The sequence below is a fragment of the Myodes glareolus genome, chromosome 18 (genome assembly GCF_982192425.1).
Source record: "Myodes glareolus chromosome 18, mMyoGla1.1, whole genome shotgun sequence".
Lineage (NCBI taxonomy): Eukaryota > Metazoa > Chordata > Mammalia > Rodentia > Cricetidae > Myodes > Myodes glareolus.
Window position 1 is genome coordinate 63,968,000 of NC_142043.1, and position 18,502 is coordinate 63,986,501.

General features: G+C 49.3%; 1 protein-coding gene across 1 annotated transcript; it reads left to right on the plus strand.

Annotated features, from left to right (window-relative positions):
* The first annotated feature begins 672 nt into the window (after positions 1–672).
* Tff1 (trefoil factor 1) lies at positions 673–4,007 on the plus strand. The gene is made up of 3 exons (XM_048451092.3): positions 673–837; positions 2,957–3,109; positions 3,804–4,007. The coding sequence occupies exons 1-3, from the start codon at positions 762–764 to the stop codon at positions 3,818–3,820; spliced, it is 246 nt and encodes an 81-aa protein (XP_048307049.3). The 5' UTR covers positions 673–761; the 3' UTR covers positions 3,821–4,007.
* The last annotated feature ends 14,495 nt before the right edge of the window (positions 4,008–18,502 follow it).

Sequence of the window (18,502 nt, forward strand, 5' to 3'; positions counted from 1 at the left end):
TTTGCAGATCTGTGAGAGCGTGCAGTGTCTCTGTGTGACCGTCCGTGCCTGACTCATTTCGTGGAGCACAACAAGACTATTTCACAGCGTCGTCTGGAGACTTCTGTAGATGAAGGCTGCTCCACTTCAGTCTGGGGTAGGGGGCGGTTTCTGGGGTGTGAATCTAAGCTTAGGCTCTAACACCCCATCTTTGACTCCCAGTTTCATGTCCTCCTCACTAAAGTTGAGATCTTGGGGTGAGTGAACTGGATATGATGTATACCCCTGGCCCCCGTCTCCCTGCCCATGGCTGTCCTGCCTGTGACCCCTTGCCGACGATTTGCCTTGTTCTTGGGGACCTTCTTAGAGCTGTTTCTTCCTTCTTCCAGAAAGCTTGCAGAAGTCTCTCAGAAGAAGCTCTTCCTGGATCCCTTGGAAGGGGTATTGCGGCAATAGGCCCTTCCTGCGGTCTCTTGCTGTGAGTCTGAGGAAGCAATGTTAGTCCAGAAGGAGGGCTTTACTAATACCACCTGGATCTGGATCAAGGCCATGTCGGGGGAGACACACTGGCTACTCCCCAGTGTATCTCATGAGAGGGACTGGCCTTCCTCTATCAGCACTCTCAGCCCGTGACTACATCTCAGAAACACCTTGTAATCTTACTCAGCGTGGAGCCTCCTTTGGCAAATGCTTTCTCACTCTCAGCAAATAGGCTGGAGGTATAAAGCCAAGAACTTGGGCAGAGGCTCATTGGTCACTCGTGGTCTTCCTGTGAAGCTGGCATGGAGCACAAGGTGACCTGTGTCCTCGCTGTGGTCCTCATGCTGGCCCTCAGCAGCCTCGCCCAGGACCAGGAAGGTAAGTTGACTCCTCTTGCTTTCTGTTGGCCACAGCCATAGACACTGGGCCCAGGGCCTTGAAGGTCATTACCCTGTTTATAAGATTCCCCAAAGCAGGGAAGTAGGGAGCAGTGGAGTGGGGCCCCAGGGCCTCCGAGAGTGTCGGGAGAATGGAGCCTCTGCACTGAGCTCCCTCTTCCCCTGTCGATGTCAGTGTTGCATTGTTCTTAGAGTCTTAGCTCCAAATGCAACATTTGGTGTGGTTTAGAGTGAGCCCATCACTTCCAGATGCCCCTGCCAGCCTCTCCCTGGCAGGTAGCCCTGCCCAAGTCCTTGGGACTGGGCCTTCTAGAGATCTATCCATATCCTGGCCCCCTGGGTCCCTAGGATGCACCCAACTCCAGAATCCAACTCACTCCTGAAGTCCTGTTTCATCCACCTGGCTTTCATCCCTCCTTGTGACCCGTGACTTTGTCTCAGCTGCTTTGCCTGATTCGTGGGTTTCAACAACAGGTGTGTGACAGTGGCCCAGGTGTGTGACAGTGGCCCAGATATGTGACAGTGGCCACGTGGGAGCTGTGCTTCCCTGGCTGTAAAGGTCTTGGTTCTTAGACACAGCATTAAGGGAGAGGGAACAGGACAGTTTTCAAGTCAAGGATTTCTATGGACATGAGAAAAGAGTTAAGGGCACTCTGCTCACCTTCCAGCATCTTCTGTGCCTCTTGAGTGGGAACCGATCGTTGGGAGAACAGGGAGGCAGGGGTACCTAGACCCCTCTGTTGGTACCAACCTGTGGCCAGGAACAAGGAGCCAGCAGGGGTGATCCTGAGGGAGAAAAGACTGCAGTAGATGGTGAAGGGCGAGGGGTGCCTCTCTCTGCTGCTTTTGCTCCCTCCAGCCCCCCACTTCCATCTGTCATGCAATCTCCCTGCTTACCTCTGCCCCATTCCCTGGACCAGGGTCACATGGTGTCCTTGACCCTGTTTCCATAGAGACAGATCTGTAGATATATAAAGATATCCTATAGAATAGAGTGGCTGTCTGTGCCAATCCTATAGGGAGCTTGCTTTCAATAATTTTCTCTTGTGACCACAAATGTGTGAGCCAGACAGAGATCTGTAAATCCTGCTGGGGAAGAAAGGGAGTTGGAAGCCACAGGTGAGGAGAAACATCCCTCCTGCTCCTGGCTGCTGATTCTCCATGGCTTAAGGACCGGGACCTCTATTGTCCAGTAGTCACCTTAGCTTTATAACACTTTATAACAGGCCACCAGCAAGTGGATGGTAGGTCCTGCTCTTATTCTGAAAGACAGGAACTGGTTCTCCAGGAACGCTTCAGTAGATCCCCACACAAGCTAACAGCCCTGGGAGTGGGCTCTGATGGACGCCCAGGCCTCTGGACTCTGATCTGTGCCTGGGACACCTATGTCATCTGCTCAGCCTCCTCTAATGGGAAGCTGTCCCTGCTTTGTTCAGTCTTATGGTCCTCCGCCACTCCTCACCTGCTCCCCCTCCCCACCCCAGCACAAGTGCTACCACCATCCCCGGGGTTAATTCTCCACACTCTGGGATGATTGTGCTGTGTGGTTCACATCCTCCATGGGGCTGTTAGCCTCTGAATCCAGGTCTAGGGGTAGAGGGTTGGACCTGAACGTCTGGCAAGGGGTCCTCTTTTACTTGGCTGTTTGTCGAATCTGAAGCAAAGATACATACATCCTTGGGAATGTTCACCAGCTTCTTGGCACAAAAGGAAGGAGACAGCAGGACCCCTGCTTTCATTTATGTATTCTGTCACCAGGCAGTGCCTGGCTTTTGCCCAGCCAGTTCCTACATGTAGCCAGGATACATACCGCTCAGCAAATGCTTATTCATTAGGCGAGTACAGTTCACTGACCAAGCGCAGACATTAGTAAGTGGACGGTACATCTATCACCTAGCAGGTGCAGCTGTGCAAAGCTGGGCCCTGGAACTGTCCCCCAGGTCCAGTCCTCCCGCATCTGCAAACGAGGACCATATCCTCTTGTATATTCAAACCTGGCTACTAGTAGGTCAGGTCCCGTTTCCTCTGAGGAGGAAGCTATGTGGACAACTTCAGGAATCTAGCCCATAATTTTCCTCTGCTTTTTACCTTTACCGTAGAAACATGTACTGTGAGCCCTCGGGAAAGAAAAAATTGTGGCTTCCCTGGCGTCACCGCCACACAGTGCAAGGAAAGAGGTTGCTGTTTTGATGACAGTATCCGGGGATTTCCATGGTGCTTCCATCCTATGGCCATCGAAAACCCTCCAGAAGGTACAGTCGCTTCTCAACGCAGTAGAGGATGAGGGGTTAGTTAGTAGGGAGGACTAAATGAGACTAGGTGTTACTGACGGTTCCTGGATGCCTGTGACATGGCTGAATCCTGGTCTATGGGTGAAAGGTCAGGGCTGAAAGTCTGGCAAGGGAGGGACCTGCTTTTACTTAACAGTTTGTCTGAACCCAAACTACATCCTTGGGAAGGCTTATTGGAGCAGGAGTGAAGGGGATGGCAAGACAATGCCCCAAGACAGCTTCTCTGTGTGCACTTGTGTAAGTGGCCATGTGCACACAGGGGCACGTGTACACATGTATGCATGTGTGGAGGCCAGAGGTCAACCTCATATGTCATTATTACTCAGGAGCCATCTGCCTTCCTTCTTAAGATGGGATCTCTCATTGGGATAAGCAGATGGGCTAGCCAGCAAGCCTTGGGGACCCTCCTGTCTCCGTCTCCTCAGTACAGGGATTATAAGCATTTACCACAGTGGTCTTATGTGGACCTGGGAATTGAACTCAGGTCCTCTTGCTTGCAAGGTGAGCACTTGGCCAACTGAGCCATTTCCCCAGTCCTGACAGTTTGTGTTTCACGAAGAAATTTCCTATTAATACTTCGAGTCAAAGTTTCCTACAGTTGTTGAAAGAGAAAGACATCACTCATGAGTACCTTTGTCTGTTCTTCTCCCTTTAGAGGAATGTGCCTTCTAGAGTCCATCCGAGAGAGCTGGTTACATCAAGACTTGGCACCACCACCCATATCTGGACACTGAAGCCATCTGGCCCAGCCACTGGATATACACCTGTTCTGTGGCTGGATCTGGCCTGGTGACATAGTTCAACCTCTCTGACCTTTAGAACTCAAATTTGGCCTGAGAATTAAAAGACATGAACGCTATTCTGTGTTCTTCATTTTTTTTTTTTAAAAAAAAACAAGCCATTTTCCTCTCTTTGATAGTCAAATGCAATATTCTGCTTGATGACGCTTTGTCATGGACCAACTCTTAGCTGGAACTGTCCAGAGGAGGCAGGACTGGGTAGCTGGGAGGGTGAAATGACATATCCTATAGCTGGTGCAGGTTTGCTGGTTATCATTGGTGTCGAGACCAAGGGCAGAGGCTGAGGGGCCTCACAAGCTTCCAGCACAAGCGCTCCATGAGTGCTCCACCATGAGTGGTCCTCAGACATCCAGGGGAGGAGGGACTGATCAAGGACTGAGACCCATCTTCCAATGCCACTAGAGATATTGTAAACTCTGACAAACCAGGATCAGTCTCTGGTCCTCGGGAGGAGCGCTAAAGCCACAACAACGAAAAAAGCAGAAGAAAGAGGTTCATTTAGTGTAGCCACACTGGGAAGAAGAACAAGGAGATCTAGTGGCCCTCCATCCCTAGTCTATCTTTGGAACCCTGACAGGAAGCTTAGGCTTAAATAGAGGGCAAGAAGTAGACATAGCTAAGCAATATGGTCAAAGTGTGATTCCATCCGCCATCTTGTCTGGGCTCCAAGGTGGTCTGTCAGGTTGTAAATCTCCTCCAAGGAGACAAGACCCTGGCTTGGCTAGTGTCAGCTTCAGCCTTTCCTTCCCCCACATGAGGTTCCTGGGGGGAATTCCAATTTCTTGGGGGTGTATTTCTTAATCTACACCAAATGAAAGGGCATAGTTGTCTCTTTCCAATATCTTCGCTTCTGAGAGGGCAGCCACACTAATGCCTTTACTACCTCTAACAGAAGCTGGCTTAGGATGTGAGCCCACAGCCACATGTCTGAATGAGTTAAGGAAAGGATGGTGTGGTCACGCATCAAACCCACTCCCAGCAAACAAATGAACTGGAAATTAGAATAAGAGTCAAAAGATACAGAGACTCTGTAAACAGAGATTGCACATTCACTCCCGGCCGCCCAGATCTGAATAATCACAGAGAAACTATATTAATTACAACACTGTTTGACTAAGGCATATTTTTAGCTAGCTCGTCCATCTTAAACTAACCCACTTCTATTAATCTCTGTATCATCACAAGACTGCAAGACTGTGACTTACCAGGTAAGGTTCTGGCGTCTGCCTCCTTTGGCAGCTACACAGCATCTCTTTGGTTCTGCTTTCTTTCTCTCTCTCTCTCTCTCTCATATATATATATATATATATATATATATATATATATATATATATGCTACATCCACGGCTGTCTCGCCAGTGTAGCAGAAATGCTGACTGGATGGGCAAATATTGCCGGCAGGAGTGGGATTTGTGCTTTTCGGAGCTGTGTGTTCCAGGCGGTCCCTTGGCAATCAGTTGTGGTGTAATGCTACCTGAGTCGCCATTAGTACTGACTCGACCTGGCTGTCCTTGGAGCCATATGTCTGTCTTTTCCCCTTGTCTGTGTGTTCTTTGTGATTCTTGCATATTGCTAACAGATCAGACTATTTCAGGCAGTTGCGGATACAAACAAGACTGCTAAGGACATTTTTGAATTCTGCTCCACTATTAATTAAAGCCTTAAAAAAGTAGCCAGTTCTGGGAATTGCCAGAATCATCATTAGGACAATTCCTTGATGATGTGGAATAAAAGGAGTTAATTTTACTAGGAAAAACCTTAGAAGCCTTCTACAGAAAAACAGTAATAGACATTTACTGCAATTCAACAGGAGGCCTATGCAGCCTTCCTTATGGCCAGAAAACCTAGGCTGATAACAACACCTGAGCATCAGGGAGGAGAGTTGAGATCATGTCTTAGAAATTTCCTAGCAGAAAGTTTTCTCAGAAAGATAGTAGCCTTCTTCTTTCCCACCCAGGCGCACAAGGTCACCTAGCTCAGACAAGCCGGCCACCTGGTGTAAGCTGATAAAGATGGCCTAACTCAAGAACAGTGGCCTCTCTAATAACAAGAAAAAAGGGCTGACTTAACAGAATATGAGGGAGCAAAAGTCCTTGTACCCATGCCAAAGCATCTTCAAAGATTCTCTTTGTAGAACTGTTTTGTGCTGATCCTTTCTATTTTATAATCTGATGATGTATGCCTTTACCAAGTTCTTTGTTTGATTAAGATATAAAAACCTCACACTGAAAGAATAAACTTGTAGCAGTATATCTCATTAAGAGTGACTGTCTGTCAATTTCCTCGCCGTATCCTGATTTCTTCTGTGCCTTCGCCCTGATTCCCCACGGTCTGAGTGGTTCCCCTGAGCCGGTCCGTGGCATATATATATTTCTCTACTCAGATTTCCCACCTGGCTTTACTCTGCTAAGCCATTGGCTGAAACAGTTTTATTCACCAACCAATAAAGGCAACACATATACAGAAGGACATCCCACATCAGCTCAAGTCCCTTCTCACCTTAGTTTCAACACAGTGCAAATAATGGAACACAATGCCATCCATAGCTGCCAATGCCACTGCCAGCCTAGTATGGCCCTGAGAGATAAGTAGCCTCATGGAGGAGGGACCACAGGGCCACTAGTTCTAAGGGCTTTCATGGAGTGAGGGAAGGAGCCTTTTGAAGGCAGCCAGCCCCCTCCAGGGAGCACAGCTAAGGAGGCTGGGGCTCTGGGTCCATCTTCCCATAGGACTCTTAAGTGTTTATTGTACATGATTCCCAGAAAGAAGAAAGGAGGACTGGGTGTTGTGCCCCCCACCCCATGTTAGTCAAACATCAGGATGAGGAGCGCAGAAATGAGAACAGCCAGGAGAAGTACTTGGGACTGGAGCCTGTCCCCTTTAACAAGTGCACACAGTCATCCTTCAGTGTCTCTGGGAGACAAGCTCTAGAAGCTTCCAAAGACAACACAGTCTGTGAACTCTCAATACGCTTAGGTGAGATGGTGGGGTAAACTGCACGCAGCCTACATAGTCCTCTTACACGGATGAGATCACCTGTCACTCAAAATAGCAACAGTGGAAGTGTGTCCTAAACAACAGTATCACCACGTCTTCTGGGGAAACCAGAAGAAAAGGCTTCTGCGCATGCGCAGACTCAGCGCTCGTGGATCCTGGCAGCCGACAGCACCCATGCTCTGAAATCGTGTGTTCCGTATTGTGCGTGTGCCGTTAGGATCAGAGAGATATTCCTTGCCATTAGGATCAGAGAGATGCTCCTTCTCTGTCTAGTATGTCCGCATTAGCTATTTATCTTGTTGCTGTTAGCAAAACACCTAACAAAAGCCACTTAAGGAAAGGAGAGCTTTGTTTGGGCTAGCAGTTGCGGGGCACACAGCCCGTTATGGTGGAAAAGGCACAGGGGTGCAAGCTTGAGGAGTCGTGTAGCACGCACAGTCAGGAAGCAGAGAGACTGCATGCTGCTGCCCACCCAGCTTTTTTCTTCCTATTCAGTCCAGGACTTGCCTGGAGAATGGTGTCTCTCACAGTTATAGTAGGTCTTCCCACGTTGGTTAACCTAATCTTGAAACTTCCTCACGGGCGTGCCCAGAGACTTGTTTCCATGGTGATTCTAAATCCTGTCAAGTTGACAATTACTTTTTTATTGCTGTCTGACCAAGGCAATTTATAGAAGGAAAAGTTTGTTGGGCTTACGTTTCCAGAGGGATGTGTCTACCACGGCAGGTTGGCATAGCAGCAAGCTGCCGGCTTGGTGTCCGGGGCTCCCATCTTCAAAGGCAAGCGAGAAACAGAGGGAACAAACCGGAAGTGGCCCCAGGCTTTTAATTTCAAGTGTTGTGCTTCCTTCAGCAAAGCTGTGCCCACCTCCTAAACCTCCCCAAAGACTGACACCAACTAGGGACCAAGTGTCCTAACATCCAAAAGGGGGACATCTCATTCAAGTCACCGCAGCCTCTGCTGCTGGCGAGAGGTGAACTGTCTTCGGTAGGATCCCATAAACCTCAGATTGGGAATAATCTGCCCAGCTTCTTTGGGGCACAGTCCTGGGACAAAGTGCTGAGGGTCTGCACCATGTCCCTACCTCCCATATTTTGCTGAGCCGTGCATGAGGTGACAGCTCCAGTGTCGTCTAAGGCCCAGCCAGCAGGTACGCCTCGTGCTGTCTCCTCCAGCCACGCTTCAGTGGCGAGAAGGGGCTCCCCATGACGTCTCGCAGTTGGTCTGGTCCCTGGGTGCTCATGTCCCACACCTCCCCTCCGTTCTCACCTAGCTCTCACTCATGGAGAATGAGGAAAAACACCCCCTTTCCAAACCCTCTCAGCTAGAGGGAGTCCTGATCCAAGGGGGTGTCTGTGTGAAGGCTGTGGGGAAGGAACTTTGGAATTTTCTACCTTGTTGGGGAGAGAGAGAGAGAGAGAGAGAGAGAGAGAGAGAGAGAGAGAGAGAGAGAGAGAGAGAATTTCCAAGAATTTCCCACCTCTGGCTCCCTGGACAGCCCTGAAGCCTGCCTTTGGCTGCTATGGCATGAAGGTATAATATGTTGTAGGCAGCCATTCTGTGATAATGAGGAAGAGTCCAGAGCTACAGCCTGACCTTCTCTGAGCTGTTGCAAAATAGATGGGATTGTGTTTTCTTTTGCATAGGGCCAGTGTGTCGGCTTCCTACACTCAAGCACCTTGAAGGGTCTGATGGTGCAGACTCAGGGTGAACGTGGGAGAAGACTTTGGGGTTTTTTTTTTAGACTGTAGAGCTTGTGCAGAAAAGGAAGCTGAAACTGACCTAAGCTGGAGCCACCACACCTTCGAAAGGCACAATCACACAGCAAGCTGAGCAGCTGATGGCATTCGACACTCTGATTCCTTAGGACTGGACACACTCAGTACAGACCCTCATTTGAGAGGCTGGAATGCACTGTTTGCATCCTGGTCTGCCTGCTCATGGGACCTGTGCTATGCGGAGTCCTCCTTCCAAGGCTGATGTGAGAGTCTCTACTCCCAAGAAACAGTGTTAGGATTTTGCTTTTGAATTTCCTATTCCTTGTACAAACAACGTGATTGATGGTGTTAAAGTCACACTGCAGGCCAGTGTCCCATCTGAGGGGTAAATGTGGGCTTGATAGCTTTCTAAATTTAGTGAAGACCATGAATAATACAAATGCTTATGATTCTTTTCTAAAAGATGTTAGTGCGTGTGTGTGTGTGTGTGTGTGTGTGTGTGTGTGTGTGCACGCACGCGCGCACACACACGCACGCGGAGGCCAGAAGAGGAGCTAGAGTGACAGGTGGTTATAAGTTGTCTGCTGTGGGTCCTGGGCACTGGATTCCTGGGCACCGGATTTGGAGCTTTTGCAAGAGTAGCAAGCATTTCCTATTGCTCACCCAGCTCTCCAGGCCTAGCTGATTTTCTTTAGGATCTATAGAGCCCTAAGGTGCTCTGTGCCTGTGCGAATTACTGGCATAAACGCACACATTAATGCAAAGCCCTGGGAATGGTTTTTATTTTAAAATCCCACTTCAGTGAAGTTGCTCTTTGGGCTCATTGTCTTGTCAGAGTATGAATTAGCTTCTCATGGCAGGAGTCACTCCCCTTCTGCCAGGACCACTGCTGCGATATCTAGTTAATTAAACCTCGCTGTCCCACCTTCCATGCACTTAATAAAAAAAGCGGTATTACAGTCGTTCTTTCCAACACGGTGACTCTCTCTTAAAGGCAGAGTTTCCGTTGGCATATGCAGCGACACACCCTTAAGTACAGGGTGGCATGGCTGTGTACACACAGGCCACCTCCTCGGGGATGCAGAAATGAGATCCTCTGACTTTAAACAGCAATTAGTGCCACCGGGCTGTTTAAGCTATTAATGATGAGAGCTAATAGCGCCTTGTGCAATCGCCACGTCACCCTGTCATTAATCTCTGTAGCTGGATCGATCCTGGGGCCCACCCATCCTTTGTGGACAGAGCTCTGCCCTGTACTCGTGGCCCCTCTGTTCTTTTGGCTTCTGTTCCCTACTTTGTAAGGAAGCCGAGCTTATGAATAGAACGAGGGACCCACTGAGGTGGCATTAAGGCCATGTGTGCTCACTCTAACGTTCAGAGTAGAAGCCCGGTGCTCTGTGGGTCACGGCCACCTTGCACTTACGGGTGTGTCGCTGCATATGCCAATGGAAATTCTGCCTTTAGACGCAAGTCACTGTGTTGGAAAGAATGGCTGTAATACCACTTTTTTATTAAGTGCGTGGAAGGTGGGACAGCATGCTTTAATTAAATAGATACCACAGCAGCGGTCCTGGTGGAGGGGAGTGACTCCTGCCCTGGGAGGTTAATTCATACTCCGACAAGACAATTCAACTCATGCAGAATTCTCAGGATCTAGGACTTTCAAAAGCCCAAGATCTGTTCAAAATAAAACACCTCCAATGCCAGAAAATATGAACCCCAATGGTGGAATAAGCTCAGACCCAGAGACTTCATCTTAACCAAAGGCCAAGAACTTATGTCTTCTTGAAGCCTCTCACACGTGGGAGATGGTGGCTGGTTCCGTGGACAGTTTCATGAGTAAATTGCTTTGGAAACAACAATAAACGAGAAAAAGACACTGTCTCCAAATGCAGGCAGCTCAAAGGCACTGGGGTTGGACTTTAGATCGTGGATCTGGGCCACAGAGGACAAACCCAGCCCTTACTGATCCAGCCTGGTGGTTCAAAACTGAAATCACAGCTATTCAGGAGCCTGAGGCAGGAGGATCACCAGTGCAAGGCTATTCGAGGAAATTTAATGTTGAAGCCCTTGGGCCCTGATCAATACGCTCATCAAAGGTTTGGTGTCACGGTTGTTTGCTGTTATTTTATGCTGGCTAACTCTCCTGTAAATGGGAAGTCTGTAGAACGGAAGACGAATCAGTGTAGAGAGTGGGCACCCAGGGACGTGCGTGAGGCTTGAGTGACACTCCCAAGACTTGACCCTTGTGGACGGCAAGTGAGTTGGTCATCTCTAAGAGTTGCCAAATGTCAAGGAGCAGGAAGGAAGGAAGGAGTCAGAAAAAACAGAAATGATGCAAAAAGTCAGGCCCGGTGGTCCATGTCAGTAATCACTGCGGTTCTGGAAACTGAGGCAGGAGAATCATGAGTTCGAGTCCTGTCTGGGCTACAGAGTGAGTTCAAGACCAGACCAACTAATCTGGGCTACAGAGTGAGTTCAAGACCAGACCAACTAATCTGGGCTACAGAATGAGTTCAAGACCAGACCAACTAACTTGCTGAGACTTGTCTCAAAATAAAACCTAAAACATAGACTGTGATACGGTCAGTGGTGGAGAGCTTGGCTGGTACATAGATGGGCCCTAGAATCTCCAGCACGGGGACAGGGGTGGGGAAGGGAATGGATCACAGCTTTGCCTTGCCTGTGGCCACCTCACCTGGGATCCACTGAGGCAGCATTAGGGCCACATGTGCTCACCCTAACGTCCAGAGTAAAATCCGGTGTTTGTGGTTCACTGTGATCCTCACCCCTGAGGCAGAGGTCAGCTGAGAGCATAGCTCGTGTTCCAGCTTGGACCTTTGACTTGAGTCTCTACTCCAGTGCTTGAGATCACAACCCTGTGGCAGGGAAGGACCCATGAGGATCCCACGGTTAAGGGTTCAGGTGTTCCCTTCCAGGCACCTGGGCCCCAGAGAGGGCTGTTAACATCTTCGTCCCCTCAATTCCCACTGGGCACTGAGGAAGACACAACACACTGGTGGCTTCTATCCTTGCTTGGTCTGTGAGCCCTGCTGCTCTGGAGCACTGAATCCAGATAACACCCCACACAAGCCTGGGCTTCTATTCAGTGTTGAACTGGGGGTCAGACCAGGAACCAGCGCTGAAGTCAAGTTGTGGCTTTTGATCATGCTTGTAGGGTCATTTGGACCGCTGGAGAGTGATAGCGCTCACTTAAGAAAACATCCGTGGCTGTGTGGAGCTGGAGAGGGGCCACATGTCGAACTGTTTACTGCTCGGGAGCCTGGTGGAAAGTTTAACTTAAGGAGGACGACATCAACCTGGCAAGGGAGTTTCCTGGAAGGTTTTGACAGCCACCAGGCCGATTGTGGTCTGGGGCCTAAGGACAAGGAATAGGTGTGTCTTAACCTCTTTTCTCAGTCCTTAACAGCAAGCTGGACTTTTCTGAGCGGCAGACAGATTCAATTAGGCAAGGCCATCACACTCACGTGCACACGTACTGGGCAGGGTGTGAACCCCACACCGGAGTTAGTAGACAGCATAGAAGGCATACCTGAACCCTTTCAGCCTGAGAAGAGCCAATATTCTGGGCTGTCTTGTATGCTGACAAGACAGCATGGTGGGATCTGCATGTCAGAGTCTTGAGAGCCCCGTGGGAGCCGGGCTGTTCCTGGGCTGGAGGCAAAGGCTTTGCTACTTGTTGTCAAACGAGCACACAAACAGCACAATGCTTGGGATGCCCCCTTGGTCCTGAAACCACCTCCCTAAGATGACAGGACAGGCTCAGGGAGCACCCCCATACATAATGCACTGTGTCGTGGGTTGGAACCCTGCCCTTGGGAACACTTTAGAGAGACGTCTTATCTACCTTCCAAGGTTATCTGCTCCCCAGACATCCTTGAAGATAGCCCAAAGATAAGACTGTGTAGCTCTCTGGAGAGGGAGGGGACACCCTTCCCAGAGTACAGGCTTGGTCAGACAACCTTTCACCCAAAGTGGGAGTGAGAACAATGAGTTTGTGACTCACACTCATGGTAGGGAGAGAATGACACAGCACACACGGGGAGCCGTGCATGCTGCTGTGAATGGGGGTCAGGCTCTACAATGTCAAGGGGTGATGGCCAACATTTCTGTCAACAGCCTGGATTATGTCTGTAAGCTGTTCTGGGGGTGAGCAGTGGGCTGGAGACCCAACCAGCTACCTCTGGATGAGTAGGGACAGGTGACCGGTCCTTTGAAGGGAAGAGCCTGTGAGGAAGGAGGCAGGGGCACTTGTGTCTGAGCCGTCAAAACTCCCCAATCCAACCTGGAATCATGGAATCCTTCAACACTGAGCACTGATCTTAGGACTTATGCCACGCGGGAGGCCCTTCTTATGCAAGACCTGGAACCGTGAGCCGGGTAAACCCTGCCAGCTGGAAACTGCTTTTACCAGCTGCTTGGTTGCAGCGACATGGCAAGTCATTACTCGCTGACCTGAACCCACAGTACTCAGGGCCCTGAATAGCAAGGTGTCAAGTGGGAGGCAAAGGTGTCAAAGGGAGATGAGAAATAAAGAGGACAAGAGATACAGGAAACAAAAGCAGTAACAGGGGCCTCCTGAGTTGATGACTTACGCCAAGCATGTTTATTAAGAAACACAGCAGCCTATATATTATTTGCAGTGGTGAGGGGTGGGGGGATGGTTAAGACCAGCAGAGAGCTAATTCAAATAACTTTGGCAAAGACAACACAGGATACCCCAGACATAGCTGCCTTAGGACTGATAACCACAACCCAGAGAGATAAACTAACGCCTTGAGTTCTCCGAGGCACTGACTCCTGGACAAGGACACAGAACTTAAGTTGCCTTTGTCCCTCTGAGAAAGTCATGGGTCAGTCTGGCTTTCCACAATGTACAACCCAAATAAGAAACTTTACGGACTCAATTAAGCTTAAGCTGTATATTGAAAGCTAACAGAGTCAAGCGGGTGCCATCACTGAGCCAGCCCAGCATGAGGGTTGGGAGAAGGGCTGGGTCGGGCCACGTGGAGACACTTCGGCCTGGATTCCCTGTGAAATACCTTGGAGGACAGATTTGCAAAGAGCAACTTCTTCTTCACATCAAAAAACAACACTCTGTTTTGAGGGATGTTTTCACGGAGTGTCCAGCCCTTTACACGGTTCCATCGCTTCTAGTTTTCATTGCTTCAGGAAAAAGTCAGCCATTATTTATGTGATGGTTTTCCCGGCCAGTTTAAGAATTTTCTTAATTATTGTTTTCCAGGAATTTGATGGGGTTTTTTTTCTTTGAATTTATCTTCTTCAAAGTTATTTGAGTTTCTGATATTTGTGTATTTTTTGGGTACATTTCCTTGCTTCATTGTGTGTATAGTAGACTTTGATGTTCTGTGTTACACAGTGTCATGGTTTGAGTCTGAAATGTTTCCCACAGGCTCAAGCGTTTGGACACTTAATGGACATCTGGCTTTGGAGGCTCTAGAACATATGGCAATGGCATCTTCTATTTTAGTCTGAGCCCTCTGATCCCTGGTCTGGAAGTCACCTGAAGAATTCTGTCACACACTCTTACGCCCATGGACCCACTCCATTGCATTTGTCTTCTCTGCTATCATGGACTGAAACCTTCCTCAAACTGTGAGTCAAAATTAACATTTACTCTCTGGGGTTGCTTCTGTCAATTTGTTATCACTCCAAAGGGGAGATTAACTCCTGTGAGACTTAATATGGAGATAAGTATTGTGATTAAACTTGACCTCATGGGTCACAGCCTTGGCCACTTGTCTGAAAACAGCGTAGAGGCATTTGTAGACAACGTTAGACAAATGCTAGGATGCCACCAGCAGAAACGAAAGGGACATTCTGGCAGGAGTTCAGAATCCCTGCCAGAAGATAGATAGAAATGATAACAGCCAAGACATGCTCGTGAGAGTTCAGCTGAGAAGAAACCGTATTGGAATCAATCCAGAGCTCGTTTGTTTCTATTCTGCTAAAGAATCTGGACACATTCTGCCCCTGTCCTAATCAATCAAGTGAATCTGAGTTCAAAAGCATGGACTAATTTTCTTTGGTGGAAGAAATCTCAAGACAAGATAATAATCAGGTTATGGCGTGCCTGTTCCTGAATGCTTTTACCCAAATTTATGGCAAGAGTCCAGAACAAAAAGCAAAGCAAAGGGTAAGAATAATGTGAAGTTTGGCAAAGGAAGGAATGCAATAATATTTAAAGTTTTACGCATGACAAGGTTGGAGGAAACATCTCATTGTCAAGGAGTTTAGTGCCATTCCAAAAAGCCCTCCCACTCGGCCCTGGAACAATAGAGAAGGTGACCGACAGGCAGGATCCCACCTTCCAAATATTGCTGGGTGTGAAACTGAAAACCCACCTGAAAGACTTTCTTTAGAAAGAAGAGTCCCTACAAAGGGAGTAGCTGAAGCAGAGTCCCAGGCCCTGCTGCTCAGACAGAGCCGTGCTAGAAAACAGTTCCCAGGTTCAGCTGTGCCGGCACTTGGGGCTCATGGTAGCAATGGTCCCAGAGATCATGGCTACATATTCTGGCAGAAGACCAATGCCTTGGTCACTATTATAAAGCACAGCATGTAAGAGTCATGGGGCCGCGGAGGCTTGCTCCAAGTTTACAAGGGAAAAGCCCATGAGGCCAGGCAGGTGTCTCTGAAGAGAGGCCCCCAAGGGGCTATAAAGGGGGCTGGTGACAGGGTAATGTAAGTCACAGTGGAGAACCTCAAGGTTGGAAACGTTAGTGACGTGGGCTGTCTACCAAGAAGCGCTGTTGGCCAAGAAAGAACATATGTGTGCTTTAAGTAGTAAGGCCATGAGATGGGCTGCCCAATCCTATTAGAGCCCCAGTGATGACACCAGGTACCTTGGTGCCAGGCACAAAGATGCTCCACATGCTAGTTTTAGGGTTTTCTTTGCCCACTTTTTCTTGACTATATCCCTTTCACCATTTTAGAATGAAAGTATTAAGTCTCTGGAACTGTATATTGGAAGTATGTGATGTTCTTTTAATTTTTCAGAGGCTCATAACTAAGGACCTTGAGTCTTGGCAGACGCTTTGGATTTTTAGACAGTGTTGGAACTCTTCTCTGGGGACATTTTGGAGCTGGACTGAACGCGTTTTTCATTATGTGGCGGCCTTAGGCCTATGGGAGGCCAGAGGTGGAATGTAGGGCTTGGGTTTGAAACGTTCCTCACAGGTTCATGTGTTGGAACACTGGGTCCCCAGTTGGCATCATTGTTGTGGGTGGGGGTGCAGGGCACAGAGCCTTTGGATTTTGCAGCCTAGCTGGCAGAGGTGGGTTTCTAGGGGCAGACCTTCAATGTTAAACTGTTTCTGGCTCCGTCCTGAGCTCTTTGATCACCGTGTGAGGAGCTCTGCCCACATTCCTGCCACTGTGGGACCTTGCGATGAGGGCTTGAAATGCCTCTGAGACTGTGAGCCAAATAAACTTCCTTCTCTTCAGCTGCTTCTGTGGGACACTGTGTCACAGCCATGAGACAAATAACAGCACACACATCATATAGTCACTGTGTTGTGTCTGCATTTTGTTTTGCTCAGTCAGGCTACATATTGGTCAAACTCTGTCCCCTGAACTCTGTGATCTCTGAATGTGACTACATGTGGAGGTGGACTATTAGGGGGGACTGCCGAAGGTAAAGTTGTATCAGTTATAATCTACAAAGGGACAGCCTTGTGAAACACAGGGAGACATTGTCTCTTTCCTGTTGAAGAAGGGCCTCACAAGTTACTGGCCTTGCTGAAACCTTGATCTCGAGCTTCTAGCCTCCAGGAGCTTAAAGAGACACATGTCTGTCGTCAAAGTCTGGGTCTGTGGTCATTTGTCCTGGCAGCCATAGCGAGCTAACTCAGACATGTCTTTCAAGTTCTATTAGCATAGGCCGGGAGCAACCCCACTCTGGAATGGGCCAGCCTGTTCCTATGGTGTGCCTCCGTGTCTCTAACCCATCCTTGGGTAGCTCATAGCCTTCTTCCTCAGGCAGGGTAGATGCCACGTGATTCCAGCCTGTAAGGACCATGGTACATGCTCAGTTCAGCCCCTGGCAACCATTCCTTCTTCAATATCCGCCTTGTCTGGTCTTCCCATCAAGGCAGTTAAGGGTATGACCAAGAACTCACGGGACTCCCGTTCATGTTCTGGGACTTCATTTTCTTCCTCCTCCCACCCAGCTACCCTGGTTCTGGCCATCTCTGCAGCTTAACTGGAGAGCTGTGACAAATTTGGCCTCCCCACCTCCAGGAAGCAAACAGGGGACCTGGGGGATTTGCCTTGTTGCTCCCCTCCTCTGCCTCCCTGTCGTTTGACAGTGTTTTAGAGTCTTGTACCAGAGAGGCTGGCCTGGATCCCTTTCTGTGTGGTCAGAAGGAGATGCCTGGCTGATCCAAGGAGCTGCTATTCCTGAATAGATAAGACACCATCACCCCTAAGGTGTGCAGGGGGATGAAGGGGAAAGAGAAGAGTAGAGAGGAATCACCTCGCTGCAGAGTCATGGCTGGTCTGAGAGCATGCGTGGAAGCAGCAGCTTGAGGTTTGCACAACCAAGTTCTAGAGCAGGTGTGAACCCCAAGGTGGGAGGCATCCAGGGCAGAAGAGCGATGTGAGTCCCGTGAAAGCCAGGCTAGAGGGGTGCAGACAGAGGGATAGTTGAGCTTCTCCAGTTTAGAGGGAGTAACCGCTGCGGTAGCCACAGAAAAAGTGCTAGAAGTGAGAACATGTGGAACTGAAAAGACACCCGTGTTTTGTCCTTGTGGAGTTCAAGTTCTAAGTGAGAGGGTAGGGGAAAGTGCCAGAGTCTGGCAGAAGGCACGGAAGATACAGAGCTGAGCAGCCATGAGGCTGGGTGTGACATGCCTGGAGCAGTCATTTAAGACGGTCCCAAGCTTTGAACCAGCGACCTCGGGAATGAGTTCATGACATGGGAGACAGGTCAAGGGACCCCAGTGGGGCAGGTGCCATAGATGTGGTCCAGTACCCCCTCACACACACACACCAGCTTTTGCATAAGTGGAAACTGCAGCCTTGAGACCATTCTGAGCCTCTGTGGTGGGACCATGGTCTGATTCCATAGACACGGCCATCTATTGTTACACGGTACCCTCTCCATCACAACGGATGCAAGTTGTTATCGGCAGAGCACGAGCTTCTAGACGGGCATGGGGGGGGGTGCTCAAGGGGAGCAGAAGAGCAGGGTAGGTGACTTCAGCAGAAGTCCCAACAGGGCCAGGGGAGTCGGGTTAGGTGTGGGCCAGAGAGGAGGAAGGAATGGGAACGTTCTGGATAATGGGTGATGGATAAGCTTGCGAATTTGATGACAGTTCTAGTTTGTTGCCTGAAGACACTTGGACAGAAAAGGGATTACTTGGCTGACACATCCCACCGCCGTCAGTGATTGGGGGAAGTCAGGGCAGGACGTCCAAGCAGTGAGCCTGGAGGCAGGAACTGAAGCAGAGACCGTGGAGAAAGGCTGCCCACTGGCTTGCTCCCCATGGCTTGCTCAGCCTGCTGTCTTATACAACCAGGACCCAGGACCACAGTTTCCTCTCATGGGGTGACCCTGACTTGTGTCCAGTTGACAACAAAACAACAACAACAACAACAACAACAACAACAACAACAACAACAACAATAACAACAAAACCTAACAAGCAGAATGACAAAGAGTGGCCGGGGTGTGCTACAGAGAAGTGACTTCTGCCGGGTTTTCGGGACCGAGGGGTAAGATCCAGGCCAGGCACTGAGGATGTAGGCCTGGGATGAGGCCAAGACTTTCAGGTTCCGTATTGTGGTCCCTGACCCTG